Below are 24,624 nucleotides of genomic sequence, written 5' to 3'. Positions count from 1 at the left end.
GAGCAAATGGTAGTGGTTAGGAATGGAACAATGGTCTACAATTCAGTAGATGAATGGGTTATGGAAAAGAGGCTAATATACATGCACATTGGTAAGGACAAGAGACAGAGAAGATTTAGTAAGGCACTCAGGCCTCATATGAACCATAAACATTATTACAGAGAATGATGTATTAAGTCATGAGAGTAAAGAATTCACGGCAATAAGTATTCTTCCACTTAATACTTCCTAAATTATTAGTGACCATTAAAGGGCATGAAAACAGCAGTAACCTCAAAGTCTCCACCTCCAAGGCCACCTCCCTACTACAGAACATGAACTTAAAAGACATATTGCCAGATATATTGCCCAGATATCCTATAGTCAAACACAAATTGCCCATGCCCACAACAGAATCACTCATCTTGCCTGTGTCTTTTCTAGCCTCAAAGTCCTGTATTCCTTTATTCTTGTCTACCAAGAGTCCTGACAGTTCAGAGGTGCCTCAAAAAGCTGTGTGCTCCCCATTCTGAATCCCTATTCCATGACCTCCAGTACATTTGTCTGAACTTTGCAGTGGCTTTTAGTTTCTCTTTTCCTGATCCTGGTAAATAGATGCTCTTCACTGCTGTTACCATGTAATGTTCAGTGTTTATCGGATTATTTCCTTTTTTACTTCAATTTTTCCTAGTATGAGACTAAATTAATTTAAAAACCATTGGATGGGGCTCAAAGCAGCTATTTCTGGACAATACTGCGTCCCTCTGTCCTACTCAATTACCTCTTTATCCTTTTAACAAAATTACCTGTTGTTTCTTCTGCTTAAATTCTTTCTCTGAGTATGCCACATCCTTTTCTTTATTATCATTGCTTTTTTAAAAAAATTCTACTCACCCCATATAAATGCTCATGGTCCCTTTCCCTGTCTTACAAAGTAATTTTATATCCATTCAATTCTCAAAAGTTATCCCTTCTTTAGCCGGGCACTGGTGGCTCATGCCTGTAATCCTAGATACTCAGGAGGCTGAGATCTAAGGATCACAGTTCAAGGCCAGCCCAGGCAAGGAAAGTCTGTGAGACTCTTATCTCCAGTTAACCACCTGAAAAACCAAAAGTGGCATAGGGGCTCAAGTGGTAGAGCGCTAGCCTTGAGCTGAAGAGCTGAGGGACAGTGCCCAAGCTGAGAGTTCAAGCCCCATGACTGACCACTCCCTTCCCCCCCAAAAGTTATCCCTTCTTTAAATCTTTTTTTGTTCAGTTCTAAAAAGTTATATTACTGGTGCCTTTGAATCAGTTGAATTGGGGGAGGGAAGGGGTCAACAAAATGGTGAGATAAAAGACAAAGGGGGAACCTATGCAGTATGTTGGGAATGATCTGTACAATTTGGGGGAAGAAATGAGGCAGCAAATTGAGGGAAGAGGTAACAAGTTAGACAAGAAATGTAATCACGACCTTACTTAGATAATTGTAACCCCTCTGTACATTACCTTGGCAATAAAATTTAAAAAATTAAAAAATGAGCTACAGGGAAGAGATAGAAGATTAACAGAATTAGGTCTCATAGTGATGAAGAGTATTATGTTGTTCATTATAGGAGTAAAGAGATTGGTTCTTTTCAGAAAGTAAGGGAAGAAAGACAAGCCGGCACTGTGAGATCATGAGGAACGCTCAATGGAACAGTTTGGGTAGAGGCAGGAAAAGATATGTTAAAAACCAAATTGATTAATGTGAACGAAATTGAGGGAAACCTGCCCTGTAAGAAAAAAAATGCAAACAATGAGACAGAGACTGGAAGACAGAGAGTGGAACCATGGGTGAAGCATACTGTCTTCCACTATCTATCTCAGTAAAGCATATTTCCATTCTACCCTTGGAAAGCATTGAACTGTCCTGAGATTCTTAGATAGTTGCAGATTTAGTCCTTGCTTTGGCCACAAGCAGTGGTCAATAAGGACTGACTTAAAGGAGACCAGAGCCACGCCAGGAAAGCAGAAGGGCACAGGGAGGAGAAGTTGGCAGAGAAATAGGAAATGCTCTTTCCCTTAGTTTTTTTTTTTTTTCTCTCACTTCACCCACTCCACCACCCACTGCTGTAGTAGTTACTGTCAGGATTTTCTGTGCAGGAAATAAACTGGGGACAGTGACTTTAATGTATTTCATTTCATCCATTACTAAAACAAATAACATTATACTTTCCTTCCATCTAAGTATGCTAGTTAGAATTAGCTACTTGCTACCACAAGATCTAGAAATATGTCATAACTTTGCTTGCTCCAATTCTGTTTGGGTATTTGGTTGGGGAGAATGTTCATTCTCTTCATAGTCAACCAGGAACCCAGGCCTCCACCATTTGTGGACTTGCTTCCCCATTGATTGTATAAAATTGAAGGGCAGAGATCAAGGAGGAGCACATGGCAAGTTCTATGAGCCAGACCTGGAAGTAAGTGTGTGTGTGTGTGTGTGTGTGTGTGTGTGTGTGTGTGTGTGTGTGTGTGTGTGTGTGTGTGTGTGTGTGTGTGTGTGTGTGTGCATGTATCACTTTTGCTAAACTGCCTTTGACCAAGTACAGTTTATGGGAGCACATCTCATTGTGCAAGGAAATGTACTTATATGCTCAGGGAAAGAGAATTTAAAAAGCTTTGGCAGAGTTCTGCAAATCATTATTATACTAAGCAGAAAATCTCTATATAAATGAATACATTTATGCATTTGGATTAAATGGTTGGAGCAAAATAGATGTCAACTGTCCATGCTTTGTTTGCTTAGGCCTGTAATCCTCGCTACTCAGAAGGCTGAGATCTAAGGATCCTAAATTGAAGCCTAGTCAGAAAAGTCTGTGAGGCTCGTCTCCAGCAAAAAGCTAGAAGTGGCAATATGGCTTAAGTGGTAAAGCACCATTCTTGTTTGAAAAAGACAAATGAGAGCTTGAGGTCCTGCAATTAAGCTTAGTTTTAGCACAAAAACAAAAACAAGTAGATATCACCCATACCACAAAGACAAGATAATGAATCATAATTTGAATTAATCTATGTTAAAAATAATACATGTATTAGGCACAACAGTTCATCAAAAACTAATTTTTATAGTAGTACATAAAAAAGGCATTTATTTTAGGCCCTCCTTAGAGAAATAATTGTTTACAAATTGATAATGGCTGACAAAGTATGCTGCTTAGTGATGTTATTCATTTGCTACGCTGACTTCTGCTAAGGGAATTTATTCATACTTTCATATGTCTCTAAAATCCAGTATGAAAAGCACAAATGGGAATGATCAAGTGAAAACATAGTTTGAATTGAAGAAGGACGTACTCTTTAGCAAAAAATAAAAAACTAAAGTAGAACATTGAAGAAAAACCTACAGTATTCATACTCTTGAAAAAATTGCTTCAAGACATATTTTAACAGGCTCACATATAATCATACTTTGCATTTGTTCCATCAGTCCTGTTTATTCAGATGGTAGCAAACATTGCCATTTTTCTTGGAGGGTAGCTTTGTATTGATTATTTTGTAAGAATAGAATGTTCTCTCAGTGGTGTACAAAAGCCATTCTATCAGCTCAGTGTTCTATAAAAATCAACTCATCTGCTAACTACTTTTATCCTGGAGTGTTAGTTTCCTGTGACTGATGGAATGTTTGGGATTTTATGAACACAATGTATTGTAGTCAGTGTGTGGTGCAATTTCTGTTACTTCCTTGAAAGTTAAAACTCCTTCTCCTTTGAGAAGTGGTGACACTTCAGTTGCATGTTCCTCACATCACAGAGTGATGCCAAATATAAAAGTGACCAGAAAATTGATCCATTCACGGAATCTTTAAGGAAGAGTGTTTGATGCTCTAGTCCACGTGAGAAGAATGAGAAGCCATGAGCAAAAGAAGGAGGTTGAATGAACCTGGAGGCTGATTCTTCCTGTGTGTGTCTGTCAAATCATCCTCCTAAGAAGAATAATGATTTACTTAACCTTGATCATTTCTTGTGATTTTTTTTTTGCTCTTTCTCACCCACCTGCACTATTTCTTAATGAATGTCAAGGATTCCAGTCATACCATGTGCTCAGTAATTACTACAGATGGCAGCTTGATTCAGAGACAGTTGTAGTCTCTGTAACAGAAATTTTAGAATTCACCAAAGCAAATACTTTAATGAGGGGGTGCCAAAGCTTGAGTCATTTAAGTCATTGTGAACAGAGCTCTAGGAAAGACTCAGGAGTAACCAATCCTTCATAAAGAGAAAAGGAGAAAAGCAATAATTTAAAAAAGACCTTTTGTTAAGACAGATAGACTGCTGTGGTACTACTAAGTTCCACTGGGAAGCTGGGTATAAGCCTTTTTGTTTTGTGCTTTTATGTTTCTTTTGGGCATATATTTGCATTTGCAGTGAGTCTTGTTTTTAGAACCAATGAGTTGATGTTGTGATTGTTATTGTACTATATCATGCTCTTTCTTTCTTTTTTCTCCCTTTGGTTTATCCACAGTAGTCACTTTTTTTGTTTGTTTGTTTGTTTTTATTCTGGTAAGCTGTGAATTGTGTATACATTTATCTGATTTGGGGAAGGGAAAGAGAATAACAAAATAGTGAAATAAGGACAAAGGGTGAAACAAGAACAAAGGGTGAACAGTGATACTCACAAGACAATAGATTGGAAATGACTTTTATAACCTGCCATGGGGAAGTCAAGAGGGAAGGAGTAGTGGGAGAAAAAGGAAGGAATGTGTAACAATGTTTGACAGGAAATGTACTTATGGGGCTGGGAAGGTGTCTCAGTGGTAGAGCACTTGCCTTGCATGCATGAGGCCCTGGGTTCCATTCCTCAGCACCACATAAGCAAAAAGAAAAAAGCCAGAAGTGGCGCTGTGGCTCAAGTGGTAGAGCGCTAGCCTTGAGCTGAAGAGCTGAGGGACAGCACCCAGACCCAGCGTTCAGGCCCCACGACCAGACCCCCCCCCAAAAAAAGAAATGTACTTATTATCCTACTTACTGACTATAACTCCTCTATACAACACATTTACAACAAAATTAAATTAAATTAAAAAGATAAAAGAAAAAAGAAATAAAAGAAAAAACAAGAGGAATTTAAAATATAGTAATATGTATACATTCACGGATTATTCAAATACACACTAGAGAAGTATTTGACTATAAGGACAGGGAAATTTTGTTATTGAAGCTCTGATTTACTGATGTATATTTTTATGTAATTTTCTTATGATTAAAGCTGATTATAAAATATATGGAAAATACACAGAAAACTTTCTGACTTTGTCCTTTCTACCATCGTTTGAGTCTAGCTGATTCTGCATCGATTGACTCTTGCATCCAGAATCTGTCACCACCTTGTCCTCCTACTTTGCCTTCCTGTCATAGAGCCACTACCATGTCCTGAGGTGGCAACCCAACTCCCATTTTCCACCCTTAACTCACTGTACTCTCTCTTCCATGGAGCAGACATATGGTCGTTTTTATATTTTATTTTATTGTAAAGATGCTATACAGAGGGGTTACAGTTATACCAGGAGGGTAGTGAGTACATTTCTTGTCAAACATTGTTACCCCCTCTTTTGTTGTTCTCCCACTATCCCTTCTTTCCCCCAAGTCCCTCACTCCCTGCCCCCAAAGTTGTAAAGTTCATCTCCAACATAGCGTCTTGTGAGTATCATTGCTGCAATGGGTCATCCTGTATCCCTGTTTCCCCTCCCCAAATTAGATAACTGTATAAGATGCAGGATACCAAAATCAAGTACCGTGGTAACAGGAGATATGTCATAGGGGGAAGAACATACAAAGGAAACAAAAAAATCACATAATACATTAAAAACAACAACAAAGAAAAATATCTTGTGTCCATATCTTGGGGTTCATTTCACTTAGTATCATCTTACATGGTCATATGTACATAGCTTTTGAGCTTTTCTGCTCATCTGATAAATTATCCTAGACATATACTAATTATTGCATTATAAGGGAAACCATGGAACCTGTATTTCTTTGGGTCTGGCTTACTTCACTTAATATGATTTTTTCCAAGTCTTTCCATTTCCTAACAAATGAGGAGGTGTCACTCTTCCTGATGGAAGGATAGAATTCTATTGTGTGTGTATATGTATATATACATACATATATATATATATACATATATACGTGTGTATATACATATACATATGTATCACATTTTCTTGGTCCATTCATCTACTGAGGGGCATCTGAGTTGGTTCCATATCTTAGCTATGGTGAATAATGCTGTGATAAACAGTTGTACGGGTAGTTTTAGTATGGCCTTGTTTGTGATCATTGGGGTAAATGACCAGAAGTAGGATTGCTGGGTTATAGGGGAGCTCTATGTGGAGTCTTTTGTGGAATCTCCATACTTCTTTCCATAGTGGTTGAACAAGTTTACACCACCAACAGTTCAGTAGGGTTCCCTTTTGGCCACATCCACTCCAGCATCTGTTGTTATTAGGTTTCTTGATTATAGCCATTCTAACTGGGGTGAAGTGGAATCTCAATGTTGTTTTGATTTGCATTTATTTTATGGCCAGAGAAGTTGAGCATTTTTTCATGTGTCTATTGGCCATTCTAGACTTAAAGAGAAACTTTTCTGAAGGAGACATATGACCTTTTAAATGGTTATGACTACTTGACTGAACGCCTACAAAGACTTCCCATTGTTTTGACCAAGTTCTTTAGGATCCTGCACAACCAGGCTCTCTTAAGATTCTTTTTGTGTCCTAATCCAAACCAGCTTCGAACACATCAACTCATTTCCAGCCTAGTATCTCTATTCTTCCAGCACCCTCCTCCCCTTCCCGGAGCATTCTCACTCAGTCCTTTATACAGATAAGTAACACTGCCACAGCATTTGTGTTCCTCCTCTGAGATCCTCTCTATATAATCTTTAAAACCAAGGAAAAGATTGGTACCAGTGGCTCTTGCTTGTAACTTTATCTACTCTGGAGGCTGAGATCTGTGGATCATGCTTCATGAGACTTGTACCTCCAATTCATGGAAGTGGAGCTTTGGCTAAAGTGGTATATGCTAGCCTTGAGCAAAAAAGTTCAGAGACGGTGCCAGGCCCTGAGTTCAAGTCCCCAGGACCAGCACACACAAAAAAGGAGTAGTCCATATGTTCTACTGATGATGAGTAATTTCTTAGTCTCTAGATTTACTTCTGGTATCTAAGTTTTTAAGCATGAATTGAAAAGAACTTGTAAAACTTTTCCTTTTGGTTTTAGAGATGAAGAGACTACTCTACTTTTGTTGTTGTTGTTGTTTCTATGAAAGCCACTTGGTAAAATTTGGGATTCACATAATAAATGTGTAAAAAATCACAGAATGGCAAACAAAAGCCCAAAATTTTTCTAGTAAAGTTCCTGTGGTAGTGCTCAGCAGATTCCTTTCTGTCAACTGTGCCATCCTTGTACATCTGTAATCCCAGAATGGAGCATAGCAGACTGTCCTTAATGACCTTCACTTTCCTGTCCATATGTCTTTCCTTTCCAAGGATTCTATCTCCAGTCCCCTTCCAACCATCCCAGAGCAATTCTCTTCCCACCTCCTACCGAAAAAAAAAGCAATATAGAGCTCCTGTGATGAAATGTATGTTAAATATGGGTTTGGCTTAATAAATGGTGTGTTGACTTTTTAAAAAAATATTATGCTCTAATAAAAAAGAATATGCTTCCCTAATCATTTCTTTAACTTTTCTAGAACAGTGTTTCATTTGTAAATTGTCTTATTTTATGTTCCAGATCATTTTTATTTTCTCTTGGGCAAATAAACTTCAAATGGTGAATCTGGCTTTATATTGAATAGTTTTATCCACAGGCTTACCATATAATAACTCCTTATCTGTGCCTGTTCTTACATGGAGAAATTTACTTATAAAAATAGGAGTATTTGTGTTTGTAGAGATATTAATTAGGTTGTTTATTGGTTTTCTTGAATACTTTGCTTTCCAGATTAAAACTTCAACATCTCATAACTCTAGACTCATTAGATACATTTCAGGCCTGGAGGAGTTAATGAATTTATGTCACATCCTATCTCTCCAGAAGTTTGGCAGAATACAAATAGCAAGCCATAAAAGTTGACCTTGTTTCTAGAATTCACTCCAGGGTACAAAGATAAGTCTGTTCAAAGAGATCAGTCAGAGTGCATGTGAAGGTTGACCCAGTTGGAACAGACCTGAGTTGTGAGGGAATTCCAAATGATAAGGAGTTTGTATGTTTCCTTTCTGGTCCAACACAACTGATGTAGTGAACAAGGTAGCTTTCAACTTAGCTCAGAATTCCTATGAGTCACAATTATTGTCAGCCATGAGCATGGAACAGCATAGCACAAAGCCTTCCCTAACCAAAAAGGGGAAAAAAGAAATTTTTTCTGTTTTATATAACTCATACTTCAGTTTTATATCTAACATGTTACCTTTCTCCAGAAAAAAAGACTCTCCATAGATGTGGTAGCTGAATAACTTTTAAAACACATCTATTCATTTTTCTTTTCCAGTAGATATGACTTAGAAGCGTTGTAGTCTTGGAGCACTGCTTCATCCTTTGTTACCACATGTACTGTGTTATCTTGTAACATGGTACATCACATCTGTATAATGTGAGTTATTTGAGGTCAGAGTCCAAATCGTAATCATTGTTGTATTCCTATTGTATTACATGATTTCTGGTATAAAGTGAGTACTCAAAAGCCATTTGTTAAATTAAATGCTAAAAAGCTTGAAAAATGATTGGTAATCATCTTAAAATTAAATGAACGCTTACCTGCAGTCTCCTTAAAGCAATCTGTAAATAAGTGCCTCTCACAAAACGATCCAGCTCCAGTTACTTTGGTTCTCTGCTATTTCCCTAACCACCTCCATTTCCTTGTGCCAATGTCTTATTGTGTGAAGACTTTTATCCACAAACAGCCTACATGTATGTTTCACCTGCTGTCACATCTGAACAAAAGTGAATTTTCCTTGTACTAATTGTGAATTAGCCATGGCATGTGATACAGAATGAGTCAGCTTATAAAATCAAAAGTATTTTACTTTACAATTAGCCTTGGAGCCAAGAAGAGGAGAGTGGACAGAGAAAATACGAAACTAACATTTGGATTTTCTGTTTAACTTTTTCATGTCACCATGAGCATTTCCCTCAGTTTTGTGTAGAAAATAAAGAAGGAATATTAGGCTGTAGGCAGTTTATCAGTAAATATTTAAGCTTATAACTCATCAACATTTAAAAGCAAAAGTATGGATTCTTCATAAAATGTAGTTACTCTTAGGGACCAAAATAAATTTCTCTTGTGGGTCACTGATAAACATAGCAATAATAAGAGGCAATAATTGAACCTATGTGGAAGGGAGAAAGAATGTTCATATGCTTAATTGTACTTTATGATTGTGTTTTATTCTTTTCTTCCCTCTGGATATGTACAAACACAAAATTATAAGTACAGTTTTGTATTGCACTGGCACATTATATGATGACAGGGCAAAACATGTCCCAGAAAACATTCTAGAACTGTCTGCACCAATAGCATTATACAAATGGAGACTTGCCTATCTGACATGCAGTGTATTTTTACTTTATTCTTTCTAGGCCTTCATTGCTTTTGGGGGGCCAACTTGTGACAGTATTAAATGTTTACTAGTGATAAGTATCATCCATGACAATTTATGTGCAGATATTCCACATTCGTCCCGATCTTGATCTACCAGCTAAATACATTTGAGCAAGTATACTTCTGTCATAAATCACTAGTGAATGCTAAAGAATAATCTAAAATAAGCTTGCTGAAGGCAATTTGAAGACCAGCAGCTAGTCATTGCTTTCACAACATGAAGGTTTCTTTTTTTGTTTTGCCATAAACAATGGGTAATTTAAACATTCATTTAAGATGTTTCTGCCTCTTCTAAGTGGAAGGAGATACAACTGAGAACTACCTTAAATAAAAACAATCTGTCTTATGGTTAGAATCCAACAACTCATCATAAATATTCTGGAGAAAGGCATGAAAGTCTCAGCTTCTATTTGTGAGAATGGCCACGTGGCCCATCAACACAATTGTCTTCATCTTGATTTTAGTCACGATACAACACTAAGTCTTCCATGCATTTGTCTCACTTCCGCTCTTTTCTGAAGTCTTAGGTGGTAGACTTGGCTCAAAGCTGGCCTTCTAACTTTATAGTTACCTGTTGCAATACTAATTTGCAAGCTTCACACTTAGAAATTTCAATTTTATATATCTGTGTCAGAAAATAATTAATTCAAAACATTTCAATATGATGGAATGAGTGACCAACCAATGAGCATTTCAGTCTCATGATTTTAGAACCATGTTTGAGAAAATAAAATGAAATAGTTTATCTTAAAGACATTTCTAAGTTTATGTAACAATAGCTTTTTATGGAGATAGTGTTGGCTAACAGAATCTGTTTTTGCCTTGAGGCACAGAGTTGATGATTAATTCATTCAACATCCAACAAATATTTCAAACCCAACTTATGGTTGAAATGCTTTGATAGTTTTGTATATTCTTATCATGTTTTAGTTGTGTACATCTTACTTTTGAATAAACAGGTTTTATACTTTTAAAGAAAGATATGAAATGCTCTAAAATAGATACGAAATTAAGAAAGAATTTCTTTTTAGTTAAATATGCCTTCCATCCTTAATATTAGATTTGCTTAGAGAAAATTGATTCCTCAATATTCCAGAGTGATGTAGAATCATTGATGATATTTTTTCTGGGCATTTTTTCTTACTTCTTCCTTTAAATAGTAAAGGGGATTTGAAAGACCTTATTTTTTTGTTTCTGCAATTCTGGAGGTCATGTATGCCCAGGAACTACTTTTGATATCCTAATATGTCTTTTTGTTCTTTGCTCTAAAAAAGTACAGAAATGGTCAAAGTATATCAAACTCATTTTCATGTTCAATATTTGGGCAATCCAATGATAGATGGAGATCCAGACAAAAATACTTGAAAAAACAATTTACTGTACACATGTGGTTTTATAACCAAGAAAAGTGTATTATTTGGCTAGCTCCAGTGTAAGTATTTTATCATCATCAAGGTATCATTTGCTAACAACATTTTCTTGGACATTTAGCTAAACAAGTATTATTCTAAAGAAGATGGACATAAGTGACATCTTTTTTAAAAGAACCTGCAAAATATTATTTTAGAAAATCATTTTTCTGTGAATGTGTCAATATATATTACTTATAAAAGGCCTAAAATTATTTATATTTTATAAAACATTTTGTATGGAAATGATTCTAATCCATTTTATGTGGAAAAGATACCAGTTTAGTTTGTATCTGATTTGCCTCATGTACTGAATTATATACAAGCTATTGTATGCTAAATGTATGTAATTTTCTATTTTAAAAAAATCCATGCCCTAAATGAAAGTGCTGTAAGTCAGTATGTACAATTTTCTTTATTGCTTGTATCTTACCTAATTTTAGAAAAGATTTGGTAAGTTTTATATGCAAATTATACTAAGAAACAGAGCAAGTCTAAAATTAGGTACGGAACCAGGTTTTTAGACCTGAGGCCCAAAGTTCAGGAGTCTCAAATTATCTCTAGCCACTATATGCGCAAAACAAAGAGATGATGAAAGGCAGAGGATGGATGTGTTGCCTGGTAGCCCGGAGAAGACAGCACTTAGTGCATCTTCAACAGTCTTCCAAGGCACAGACATTACATTAAATAGAGAAAATTAGGGGTAAGGTTGAGAAAACTATGCATATTTGAAACAATCCATGTCACATGCATGGACTGATTGACCATTAGTTCAGCTGTTGTCCTTCTCTGGAGAAGAACAGAAACAAGATTGTCTCTTGAGTTTGGGGCTGTTTTCTTTTAAATAAGAAGACTTTCCCTATTTGAGGGGCAGTTTGCCTTCCACATGAGATGCTTATCAATGATTTTCTCTTTCCTAGAGTCCATGGTGATCTGCAAAGGGAACGCAGCATAGAATGGCATAGAGCAAAGGGCACAGAAACAAAGTTGGGGGACTTATAGTTGATTCACTGCACTCAGCAAAAGCATCTTTTTGTTTGCCTCTTATAGATATTCTTATCCTCATTTTTCAAATATGAAAACTCTTGGGCTTGTACAGTTCTTTTGTTTGTTTGTTTGTTTTTTTGGGTCCGGTCGTGGGGCCTGAACTCTGGGCCTGGGCGCTGTCCCTCAGTTCTTCAGCTCAAGGCTAGCACTCTACCACTTGAGCCACAGCGCCACTTCTGGCTTTTTTCTTTTTGCTTATGTGGTGCTGAGGAATCAAACCCAGGGCCTCAGGCATGCAAGGCAAGTGCTCTACCATTGAGCCACCTTCCCAGCCCCTTGTATAGTTCTTTATATGTGGTTGGTGTTGCAGGAATTCTCACTAATTTATACACAAGCTCTGCAATCACTGTTGTAAAATCTAAATTGTTTACATCTAGTTTCTTATGTTCTTAGGGAAGATAATTAGAACCTGTTTGGGAAATGATTTGGTAGCAGCTTGCTTTAAATTGAATTGGTTTAAATGAATGAATGTGTCTAACTCTTCTTGGCATGACTAGAATGCAGAGAGAGCTGAGGGCAACATTGAACTGCAGGTGATTCTCAAGAAATGGTAGGGAAACTAGATATTCCAGCGTATCAGTGACGTCTCTACATGTAACTTGGTAGTTAAAAGTAGATTTGACAACACAATATTTATTTGCTAATTTGGAGTTCTTTGCTTTAGTTGGTTATCTTTTTAAAAAAGAATCTGTTCTTAGTTACCAATAGAAAGTCATTGCATTGCCTTTGTTGTCACGTCTACTGTGAGGTCAGAGGCCATGAATGAGGTTCTGTCACAGGCACCAGCTTTCTTTTCTGAGTGGTGAATTGTCTCTAGTTAGTTACAAGTTTATATGATAGTAACATCTACATGTAAAAGAAGGTTAGCTGAAGAACTGAGGGACATTGCCCAGGCCCAGAGTTCAAGCCCCAAAAATGACAAAAAAAAAAAAAGAGAAGGTTATAAGATACCTGCTATTGCCATTCACTTAACATTAATAGAATCCTCCCCCAAGAAAATTCCTCTTGTGCTGTAATTTACTGCTTCTTCATGTAGTTGTGTCAATCATTTAACTACTTCAGGTCTTACTTGACTGCAGCAAGGAGTTAATGCTATTGTGTAGAAATGTGCTGTATGCCATATTTATATCCCCTTCCTCTATAACATTTATATTAATAAAATGTTGTTCCCTCTACATCTATAAACAAGGTTAAGAAAATTTGTTGAAAATAAAATCAAATTGTTTTAATTGACATCATTTGGAAAAGTATATATATATATATATATATATATATATATATATGAACATGTTTGAAACAGAAAGGTTACCATTTTTATATTTTTCTGACAGTTATGTTGCTGGGAGAACAGTTGGGAATATCTTTAATAATCTAATATTTCATTTTTTCTATTACTCTCCCAACCTTTTTCTTCCCAGTTTTCTCATGCTGCGTGTTTCTTCTAGGCTGAGGCATTCCTTGACTCTACCTCATGGTCAGCATTGAAGACTGCATGTCCATGAAGGTGAAGATGTGCCCGTAAATATTAGGCATCAGATTTTATTTGATGGTAATGATATGTTAAAAAAAAAAAAAAGGTATTCCTGAACTGATCTGTCAAAACCAAGGAGTCAACAATGGCTGGTCCTTGATATTTTAGGAAGTTATTGCACATCTCTCTACAAACCACTGAATCAGCTTCAGATTTTCCCTGTCCTGGTACCCAATATCAGATGAGAAGATTGCCCAAAGTGATGGTTATTCTTTTTTTCTTCTTCCAATTGTAGAAGAATTCACAGGACTTTGAAGAATGGCAGATGAACGGAAAGATGAAGCGAAGGCATCTCATTGGACCTCAGCCCAACTAACGGAAGCATCAGCATCAACACACCCACATCCACCAGAGATGAAGGAACAAGGTGTGGCAGGGGAAGGACTTGTCCGAAATACCAATGGATTCCCATACCAAGAGGATGAGGAGGGAGCCTTTGGAGGACCCAGGTCACAGGACACCTATTCAGATACCAAAGAGAATGGGATTAATGGAGAGCTCACCTCAGCTGACAGAGAAACAGCAGGTAATAAAGGGCTTTCTCATCCAGTACTTCCTTTCTGACTTCTAGTTAGTTTAGTGTGAAAAAGGAGTAATTGAAACTTGAGGTCCTTTCTCTCTAGTGCTAGTGCTGAAATTCAAATCAGACAGAAGAGACATCAATGAGAGCAAAAAATCATGGCAACAGGCATGCCAATTAACTGTATTCTCAAACCCATTTTCCTGTTTGATTTCAGTCACTTTAATTTTTAATGGGGAAAAAATCAACACACATTCATTCCTTTCCTCATCCATCTTTCCTTCCTTTATCCTTTCTCCCTTCCTCCCTTCTTCCCTTCCTTCTATTCTTTCCTTTATTTCCTCCCTTTCTTCTTTTTTACTTTCATTCTTGAATGAAATTAGACCTAAATCCAATGGATTAATTGGAAGGATATTTGATTTTTTGGGGGGCAGAATGAACTGTAAGGTCCATCTCCTTAGCCTTCAAAAGAACCAGAAAATATAAACAAACACAGGCACATATGTAAGAATTGTTTCGTACATTCTCAGATAGCTCTTTGAAGAAGAATATACAAATGTTTGGAAAACAATGTCCTTTACTCCCAGGCACTATTTTTCTGAGTATGATTTTCAGCCCTTGTTCTCTTTCCTTTACCATCGGTATTCTCATGAATGGTAGAACTGGATATAGCACCAATGGCATGGAGAAACAGCAGGTTGTACCATCTATTCCACACTACCATTTCACTTTTCTCAGTAACTCAATTTGTTTCTCTACTTGAATTTAGTAATTTGCAGACAATAACTCACCACTAAAGAGCAAGCAAACTACAAGTACTAAGATAAGGCTTCCCTTCAAAGTCATCATAACTTACTTCTTTGAAGAGTGATTTTCTATATCCCGTCCATTAGGGTGCATCACTTATCAACTATCCACTCTGTTCCAAAAGCATGTTTGGGGTGGGAGAGGTAGAACATGTATTTAGCATGCACATGGTTCTTGATTTCATCCCTAGCACCATCACCACACACACACACACACACACACACACACACACACACACACACACACACACACACACACACACACAAATTTGAATAGAGAATGATAAGGAACATTTCAAATGCCACAGAGAAAGTTACAAATTTCAAAATCTACTCCTTCAACAAGTTACTGTTGAGCACTTTCTATGTAAAAGGTGTTACGTTCATTTCAGTGCCAGCATGTGTGTAAGCATGGTTCTGAGACTCCGTGGCTCAGACACTGCTTTAGCACATGACCTGTGTGGGTAGTTAGTTTGGGTCCAAAACATAGGATGCTGTGTGTCAAATGATAGTTTGGGTCCAAAACATAGGATGCTGTGTGTCAAATGAGAACTACAGAAAGGCAAAGTTGAAGAGGATGTGTTTCCACTTAGAGCCAGTGTTCCCAAAATTGTACACAGATATGTGTTTGGGCACCAAATTCACATGGCAAGGTATGTGATACTTTCAAGAGAAAATACAATGATACTGAACCCCTGTCAATCATCACGTGAACCATTAGCTCAAGATGGCTCCCAGTGCATGGCATGTCTTTGCAAAGCTAAGTCTTCAGCAGCTGCTTTGGTAACAATCAGGTGCCGTACAACAAAGAAAGTGGAAAATGAAAAGAGGACACAGGGTCTGATCTGATTCAAGGAATAGAGAAGCTGTACTGTGCTCCCCAGGCACATACATGCTGTAAGTAGGAAATTGTGATTAGAATGAAATGAGGAATTTTTCACTTTTCATGGCTTTAGTGAGGTGTAAAGTGCATACAGTGAATGGTCCTAAAGTAGTAGCTATTAATTATCATCAGTATTATTGGTGGCAAAGGTGTCAGCAATGAGAATAAACAATGTGGGACTGGGATTTGAACCCAGTGCCTCACACCTAAGCAATGGACTATTTGAGCCATACCCTCACATCTTTTATGCTTTATTCCTCAGATCATGTCTTATACTGTTCACCTTAGACTGGTCTCGAACCACAATTGATTCTACCTTTGTGTCATTATAACTGTAATTACAGGTACATACCACCATGCTCAACTTGTTTATTGAGATAGAGTCTCCCTAACTTTTTCTTAGGCTAGACTCAAACATATTCCTTCTACATAGCTGGGATTATAGGCATGTACTATCATGCCTGGCCTTAACAAAACCCTTGATCAAGAAATACATTTCTCTAACATGGTTTGATGAAAATGGCTGTCAGAAATGCTAAATAAGTGGATTTTGAGAAGATTGAGATGTGGAAGAACAAGAACATGTTATAGCATGAAGGTTAGGAAGAAGAGATAATACAGTAGACCAAGACTTTTCTCATCATCATGTTCTGTAGCATCTGACATTGCACCTGCAGTCTCAGCAAATGTTCTGCCTTGATTATTGAATACACAAACAAATGCAAAAGGAAATTATTGGGAAAGCTTCCAAAAGTCTAGATTTGTCTTTTACATTCTCACCAGTTGACCACCACTCCCTTTGGAGGCTTATCATACACTCACAAAATAAATCATTTTACAGAGTGTGCTTGCCCAAGGAGGAAACAAAAATTATTTACTGTTTCATTTGTTCAGTGGACATAATGGCATATTTAAAAGCCTCAGAAAAATCAATTTGCCAGGTCGGTGTGTCCTTGCCAACTTCTCCGAGAAAATAATGTAAATTTTAAAAAGAGACTAATGGGTATTTCATTGAAGTGATGGTTTCAGAAACATCCAAAGATTATTTTCAAGTCATCTCAACATATATCAAATGAATCTTCTATTATGTCTGAAAGATAAATTGCTAAGCTTTCATAGGTATGTTCCTAGTGACAGAGCTGGTAAATGATTACCTGTGGGTTGCCATGGTAATATTTTCAATTCAAACTATGGTGTGATTTTTAAACTAACTTTCCTCTAAAAATAACAGGCCCAGCATTGAAGCCATAAAATAAGCATGTATGGGAAAACTATAGGAAAAATAAAATGTAAATTTTTGTTTCCTCTTACAAAGAATGTTCTAGTGATAAGTTCATAAGCGATCAAATCAATTCTTCTCTAAAATTGATAAGACAATGAGTTATTATTGATGGTTTATAGAAAACTCTTTCTTTCTTTTTTTTTTTTTTTTGGTTGGTCATGGGGCTTGAACTCTGGGCTTGGGCGCTGTCCCTGCGCTCTTCAGCTCAAGGAGAGTGCTCTACCACTTGAGCCACAGTGCCACTTCGGTTTTCTAGTGGTTTATTGGGCCTGAAAACCAGAAGTGGCGCTGTGGCTTAAGTGGTAGAGAGCTAGCCTTGAGCTGGAGAGCTGAGGAACAGTGCCCAGGCCCAGAGGTCAAGTCCCATGACCAAAAAAGAAAAAAAAAAGTCATTCTTTGATGATGGAGACCACTGGTCTGAGCTGGCATCACACTAAAGGTGGGAGGAACAATGGAGCAGACCATTCTGTACCATTTTTATACAGCATGCCTTTACCTTACATTTTTTCCCCTGTAAGAAATCATCTTCAAAGATCTCCCAACAGGAAGTATTTCCTTCCTAATGACAGATCCTGTTATATGTTGTCATATCCATGACATTATTGGTTAACTTTTTTCTCTATTTTGCTTTATCTATTCATTTTTAGACATCCTATCTACAAGCTTGTTTCTTTGTATACATCTTTATAAACAAAATTGTATGATCAATAGCTTAGAAGTATTTCTCCCTTCTCTTTCCTTCCTTTGTGAGACTGAAATTACATCCAAAAAAAAGTCTTACATTATACTCTCTCAGCTACCCTATTCAGTGTTTGTCTTCATTTATGGGCCATAGGAAGAAAACTGAGGTGAAGAGCCATGCTGGAATTTGAACTCAGTGCCTCGTGTGCTACATCGTGAGCCATGCCTCTGGCTCAACCACAGTAATGTTTACGATGCAAGTTCATCGTCAATGTATGTTTGATCTTATGTAAGCACAGCATGGTTGGGAAAGCAGGGAATATTAACAGAAAATATACTTTAAATTGTATTTCTTTACAACTTTTCTAGATTTTTGTCTTTTTTTCCATGCAATTTAAAGCTAGTCCAAAGAAAGTAAAATACAATTATTGTCTCCATTGTAGTTTTTGGTATGTTAAGATATTTTTCTTCTCACTAAAGTGTCCATTTTAGAAACCAAGCTACAGAAGCATGAAAGAAGAAATATAAATCTACTAAGAATCTAGGCATTTAGGAAAGCTCTCATTCTATTAGGACTAAGCTTCACTTTTACATAATTTTCCAACGCAGGAATAGTAAGAGTAATGGCTTGTTATAGTCCCTTCCTCTCTTTTCCATTTTATTTCAGTCCCTCCAAGTTCCAACTCAGCGTGACAGTCATGCACTTTATTTTTTGTTTCCTTTCTAGAAGCAAATCCAAACCTGTATTACAATTCATATCAAGTCAAGCATAGGGGTTCATGCCTGCAATCTCACCTACTTGGGAAATAGAAATAGAGGATCACTATTAGAGGCAAAAAGCATGAGCCCTTATCTAAAAGCAAATGGAAGCCAGGCACTCATAGCTCACACCTGTAATCCTAGTTACTTACGAAGTTGAGGTCTGAGGATTGAGATTCAAAGCCAGCCCAGGCAGGAAAGTCTATGAGACTCTTATCTCCAATTAGCCAACAAAAAGCCAGAGACGTGGAGTTGTGGCTCAAGTGGTAAAGCAGCAGCTCTGAGGGAAACAAATGAAGGCTAATTTCAAGCCCAAGTGCTGACACCAAGTACACACACATGTGTGTGCACACACACACACACACACAGATATTGAATTTGTACTGAACATACACAGACTTTTTTCTATTATTAGCTAGTTAATATTATACTATAGCTAATTGGCTACAGTATAACATTTCTATAACATTTACATTGTATTAGGTATTAAAAACAAAGTATTGAAGCAGGATTAAAGTATATAAAAAACTCTAATAGGCCATATGTAAATACCATGCCCTTTTACATGTGGAACTTGAACATGCACAGATTTGTGTATTACAGCAATCCTACCATCAGCACACTGAGGATGTAGAAGGGAAACTCTACATCTAAATCTATAGCTTGAAAATTCGATAACTTTGCCCACCTCTTCTTCAATTTGTAAAATACCATCATATCTATTGCATTCTATTTGAGAGCATGTCCATGACATTCCTGTTCTTGGTGTCTTCATTTACAAGAAGTTTAAGACACAAATGATGGAGTAGCTTGCCAAGACTTGCTCAGGAAGGAAACAGGAGAGCTCAATTATGGGCACAGCAATTAGGAATCCCGCACATCTTCTTCCTTCTGAGATTTTTCATATAGTTGATGATTCATACAGCCTTATAATCACGCTGTTGGTTGTCAGTGTTTTCAAGATTTTTTTTACATGAGAGAGTTTCTCTTTTCTTGTTAGGAGAAGAGGGGGGTGGTTCTGGTTGTCAGAATTTATCTTTTCAATAATAGAACTTACTGAAAAACAGTCATGGAATCTGCTATTATGTGTAAGAGCCATCAACAAAAAAAAAAAAAACAGGAAGTTGAAGGGTCCCATACAATGCCTTTTTACAGTCCTCCTCTTTGTAGGTGTCTTCATTCATTCAAGATCACATGAAAACCACTAGGAGACAGGTCTCTTGCTTGCATACCAGTGTGCCTTCTATTGCTCCCTCTGCCAGGTTGGGAAGAGCAAGCAGTCATTTGCAGGAGCCTATAGCAGGCAGAGAGGACAATTCTCCTGATGCAGAACTCTTAACATTTATGGGCCTTGGAGCATGACATAACATCATTACTTGATTTCCAGTTTGCAGCTTGAGTAGAGAAAGAAAGAGGAAGTTCTAAGATATTTACAAATGTGTCTGCATCCAGATGTTTAACATTGAGCTTTGATGATTTTGACAGTCCTAAGGTGCAATACTTTGAACACTAGTAAGAAACAGGTTAAAGGCCTGTGACAATGAAAAGCCAGTGTCAGCTTTCGCTTGGGATAAATGCAAAGAATGCAGAAATCTCTCTGGATTATATTCCAGCTTGTGTGTGTATATCATTACTGTGCTATACCACTTGAGCCACAGCTCCATGCTTTTCAGTGGTTAAATGGATATGAGTGTCACAAACTTTCCTGCCTGGGCTGACTTTAAACCTAGATTCTTAGATCTCAGCCTCCTGAGTAGTTAGATTAGAGGCATGAACCACTAGTATCTAGCATTTCCCAGCATTTCTGAGCATGTTTTCCAAGCCCACTTTCTGCTCAAGATAGGGAAAGCTGGTAATTGATCAGAGCTTACAGGAGATGGGTCTTCTTCAGCCTTGTCTTGAGCTTTAACATCCACATAATTTAAGCAGCCTCATGATGGACAAACACAGATATGTAAACATATTTTTGTTGCAGTCATACATTGAACCCTGAAAACATCAATGATGGAGAAAAAGTTTATCATGTCTCATAAGCAAAAAGTAGGGAATGCTGCAAGCTTCTGTCTGTCCCCTTCTCCAGACTCAGAAAACTGAAATTTCCCTTTCTTACTCTTTCATTCTTCCCCTTGCCTCCATTTCTAGACTTGGAGATTCTCTAAGAGAAGTCTGCATCTTATTTAAATATGACCTATTGTGTACAATACCACATTAATTTGTGCAGAACAGTACAGAGCCATTTCTTCTGCAAAATGACTAAAGCCATCAGCACTACCCCCTGAGGCAAATAAACAAGCTGGCCTAACAATGCAAGAGGTTGCAGATTTTCTTCTTGTTGCCATGCCAACCACTCATCGTTCTGGCTGCCATTTCCCGGAGCTCCGCAGAGAGAGGCGGGTGCAGAGCAGTGTTATTTAGCATTCAAGGGTGGATCTGCAGAAAACCACACAGCCTCACTGCGAAGCGTCTGGGCCTGGAAGCACCGATGGATGAGAACAGAAAATGGGGATCTTTTCAGTGCTTTCCTTCTGAAGGTTAGGCATTTGGGCTAAACCCAGTGAAAAAGACAAAGCGATTTTTTTTTAAAGAAGGCAGTTTCATGAGGTTTGTACTTTGTCATGTTTGCTTTGTCTCCTGTGGCGTCTACTAGATGAAGTATCTGTGGGTGTTAGCTTTTGTCTTAATATGTGATTTGTTGTGCTGATGGAGATAGAAGGTGCCGGACTAACTCAGGGATAGCTTATATTGGCATGATCAAGAAGAATGGTGTGTCTTGTTTGTGCTAAGGTATAAACCTGTGTCTTGCAGCTGTTGCTAGCTGGGGCTTCTCAACGTTTTATGAATTAGAGAAAAACATAGATATCAAATAGTTTTTGGCTTAAATATGTAGTTACATGGTAGTTTATCCCATAGAAATCAATTTCTGCTCTTTAATCAAAGTAAAAGTTTGATGGCATTGTCATAAGCCATTCATTCTGAATCAACATAGGAAGAAAGCTTAGTATCTCAAGATTTGGTTCTATTAAAGCAAATGATTCAACCCATTGAAGTATGATTTTATTCTTTGAACTATTAATTGCCTACCGGCTCTTCAAGTTATAAAGAGCAAGGAAGGATCTATCTAACTTGATATATTGTCAAGCTCAGGCTAATTTGCACACACATTTACTCCTATCTATTTTCTTAAAAAAATGCTCCCTGCCTCCCTTTATATCTGACTTTGTGCTAAATAATATGATCATATTACAAGAGCTTTAAAAAGCATTCAACGGACTCTAGCCCATTGACACTTTGGAAAATTGTTTTGTTGCATTTGAGTTCTTATGAAAGTGGAAAATTGTTTTGTTGCATTTGAGTTCTTATGAAAGCAACAGAATTGTGCTAAGAATCCAGGCCTGTTTGTAAAAATTACTCTGTATGGGCTGTAAATATTTTTCACTTACCATCGTGTTTCTGACTAGACCTTCCTCCATCCTATATTTTCTACTCTCTTATCATGTCTTTTTTTCTTTCTAATTGTTGTCAGGTTTTGTCATCATATTTTTTTCTTTTGCTGTTTCCCAATTGTTTTAGGTTAAAAAAGAAAACTAAAAAATTTACAGGAAAAATTCCCCAGGATTCATTTGTCGTCTGGCTCAGCCTTTGTTTTGATGAAGAATATGCAGGGCCTTTATCTATCCTGTGATATTTCTATATTTTTTCTCATGAAATAGAAAAGGAAAAAAGAAAAAAGAGAAAATATAATTGTAACTTTGAAGATCTAAATTGCACAAATACTTGTGAATCATTTATCTTCAGGCAACAAAGTATTTTTTTTGAAAGGCGTGTATCCCAATATACGTATCTGCATGGATAGATATGTGTATGACACATACACACTCTGATAATACTGCTAGTTTTTGTCAAGAAAAGAATTCCACTGTGTGTCAAACATCATCTTGAGGTCTGGCTTTGGGTTTGATTTTGTTTTTTGCTGTTGTGAGGTTATTAGGTGAACAAGGACTATCTTAAGCCACTGACAGGCACTAACTGTTTCCACTTCAGCATGCCGAGCCTTTTCCTCTTCCTCTAATCCCTCACACTTCATTGCTCCTTACTACATTCCATTAAGCATGTGCACTTGGCTGTCAAGTGAGTCTGGAAATTCATACCAGAAGCAAATGAATAGAACAACAGTGCTGCTTTGCAGAGCTGGTAGTTTCAGCCTTTATGAGCGGATATCATGAGCCCTGGGGGAAAAGGTACTGAACCACATGCTGCCTGCTCATGGTGCAGCTCTTCTCACAGAATGAGTCACCATCCAATACACTCATAAAAAATACAATTCAAACCCAGCAACGCTGCTGAGCAGAGAAAGGAAAGCATATGTTTCCAGGTAGTCAGGCAACTTGTAAACACATATGCAAATATGAAGTGATTATTAGAACACAGAAACACATACAAAATGCCTATACATACAAGTGGTTGCAGGAATACTCAAAACTGTACAAGGCAAAGACGAAAAGAGTGAGTCAAGATTCCAAGAAAAGAAAATCATCTATAGTAGACATGAAAATTGACTCAAGTTTTTCTGTCCAGGAAACACACCACGGCAGATAAATACCTTTGATGATCTGAGTCTTTGATTGAACTAAAAAATCTCTTTTGCAAAACAGTTACATTTTGCCCAATGACATCTGTGGATGTCATTCATAGCTTTGTGCAACAAGTGATAGGGAAACCTTTTGGAAAGGTAGAACCATAAAGAAAAGTCTTCCATCACAGAAACAGAGCTGATACCTATAAGTTTTCTCTTTTCTGACCAGGAAAAGTACTGAGTTTCTATCTTGCTGACAGAATTGATCCAGGGAACATCTTATTGTGTTTCCTAAACTTTTGTTGACTCCAAGATAGTAGGTGCTTTGAGTTATTTGAAGCTAGGTGTTTTTTTTTTCATTTTTTCTCTCTTTTCATATATATTGCAGTACTTATTTTCTGTAATAGGTGCTAATAAATAGATTTTTAATTACTTCTAGAGAGAAACTTAAAACTATTGCTGATTTTGATAGAAAGCACGCAGACAAAATTATGTCATGTGATCAATGTATTTGTGGGCTGAAAAAGAATGCTAGAAATGAAGAGGTAAATTGAGAAACAAAGCAAAAAGGCTAGATTCACTCTTGATGACAGAACTATATCCATGGAAACAGAAATGAATTAAGTGGGAACTATAGAATACTGTAGTAGAAGATGATCAAAGACTTCAGATGGTCTGAAAGTGAAAAACAAGAGTTGGAAGTAAATAAAGCATATCACGGACTGAAGATAGCAGTCAGGTATCTAACGGGACACATGGTCTTGATGAAAATTACTGCATTGGAAAGACTATGAAAAGTCAAGATAAATGGCCCTTCTGAATAACAGGAAACCTAAACTAAGAAACACATAGATATTAAATATTTTTCATATTGATTACTGTGAAATTGAGCCTACTGTAAGTTGGTCTGGATTGGAAATGCTAGAGAAATATCTTGTAAATGGACCTCTGAACGGCATGCCCTTTTAGGTTCTGGCTAGAAGATAAGGATTGCTTTGCTTTCCTGCCTTAGCCAGAAATTCAATAAATCTCATTTCCCACAAACCTGAAGGAAAGTTGGATACTGTATGTGATGGGTTTAATTACACATCTTTAAAGGAATATAGCAGTGGTGTCTGGCAGAGATGTTACATGCACTGTATTTAAAGGTCAGTCTGAACAAAATATGCTAAGTGCCCCCATTTTTAATATCCTTTGAAATTGTCTGAAGCACAACACCTACATACTGACACAGAAGTGACTTTTCTTTTCATTAGACAGTCTTTTTGTTGCCCAGACTGGCCTGGAACTCTTAGTCTGAAGTCATCTTCTTGCCTCAAGGTCCTGATGAGATAGGACTACAGACATACACCACCATGCTGTGCAAAAGTGATCTTTTTCTAAAATAAAAAACAACAGAAAGTAAAACAAGAAACAACAAAAATATAAATAAAATTTAAAACTTGCACTAACTTGAAATGACAGAGCATATTTTCTGCAGGCTATTTCTTACGTAATTCTTTTAAGTTCCTATTGCTGAATGAAAGAAAATAAACAT

General features: G+C 37.1%; 1 protein-coding gene across 33 annotated transcripts in view; it reads left to right on the top strand.

Moving 5' to 3' along the window:
* Map2 (microtubule associated protein 2) overlaps positions 1 to 24,624 on the top strand; it is a 266,088-nt gene that overhangs the window by 176,430 nt on the left and 65,034 nt on the right. For 32 of the 33 annotated variants that reach the window (XM_070018343.1, XM_070018353.1, XM_070018116.1 and 29 more), the window contains one exon: positions 13,819 to 14,109. In XM_070018343.1, coding sequence (XP_069874444.1) covers positions 13,842 to 14,109 — 268 coding nt within the window. In that variant the 5' untranslated portion in view covers positions 13,819 to 13,841. Of the gene's footprint in view, positions 1 to 13,818; positions 14,110 to 20,937; positions 21,046 to 24,624 lie in introns of those variants that run through there. The other variant, XM_070018233.1, reaches the window with a different exon arrangement.

This window comes from Dipodomys merriami, unplaced genomic scaffold, assembly GCF_024711535.1.
Source record: "Dipodomys merriami isolate MVZ:Mamm:240054 unplaced genomic scaffold, mDipMer1.0.p SCAF_1, whole genome shotgun sequence".
Lineage (NCBI taxonomy): Eukaryota > Metazoa > Chordata > Mammalia > Rodentia > Heteromyidae > Dipodomys > Dipodomys merriami.
Note: the sequence above shows the minus strand (reverse complement) of the source record. Positions and strands in the feature narration are given on the sequence as shown.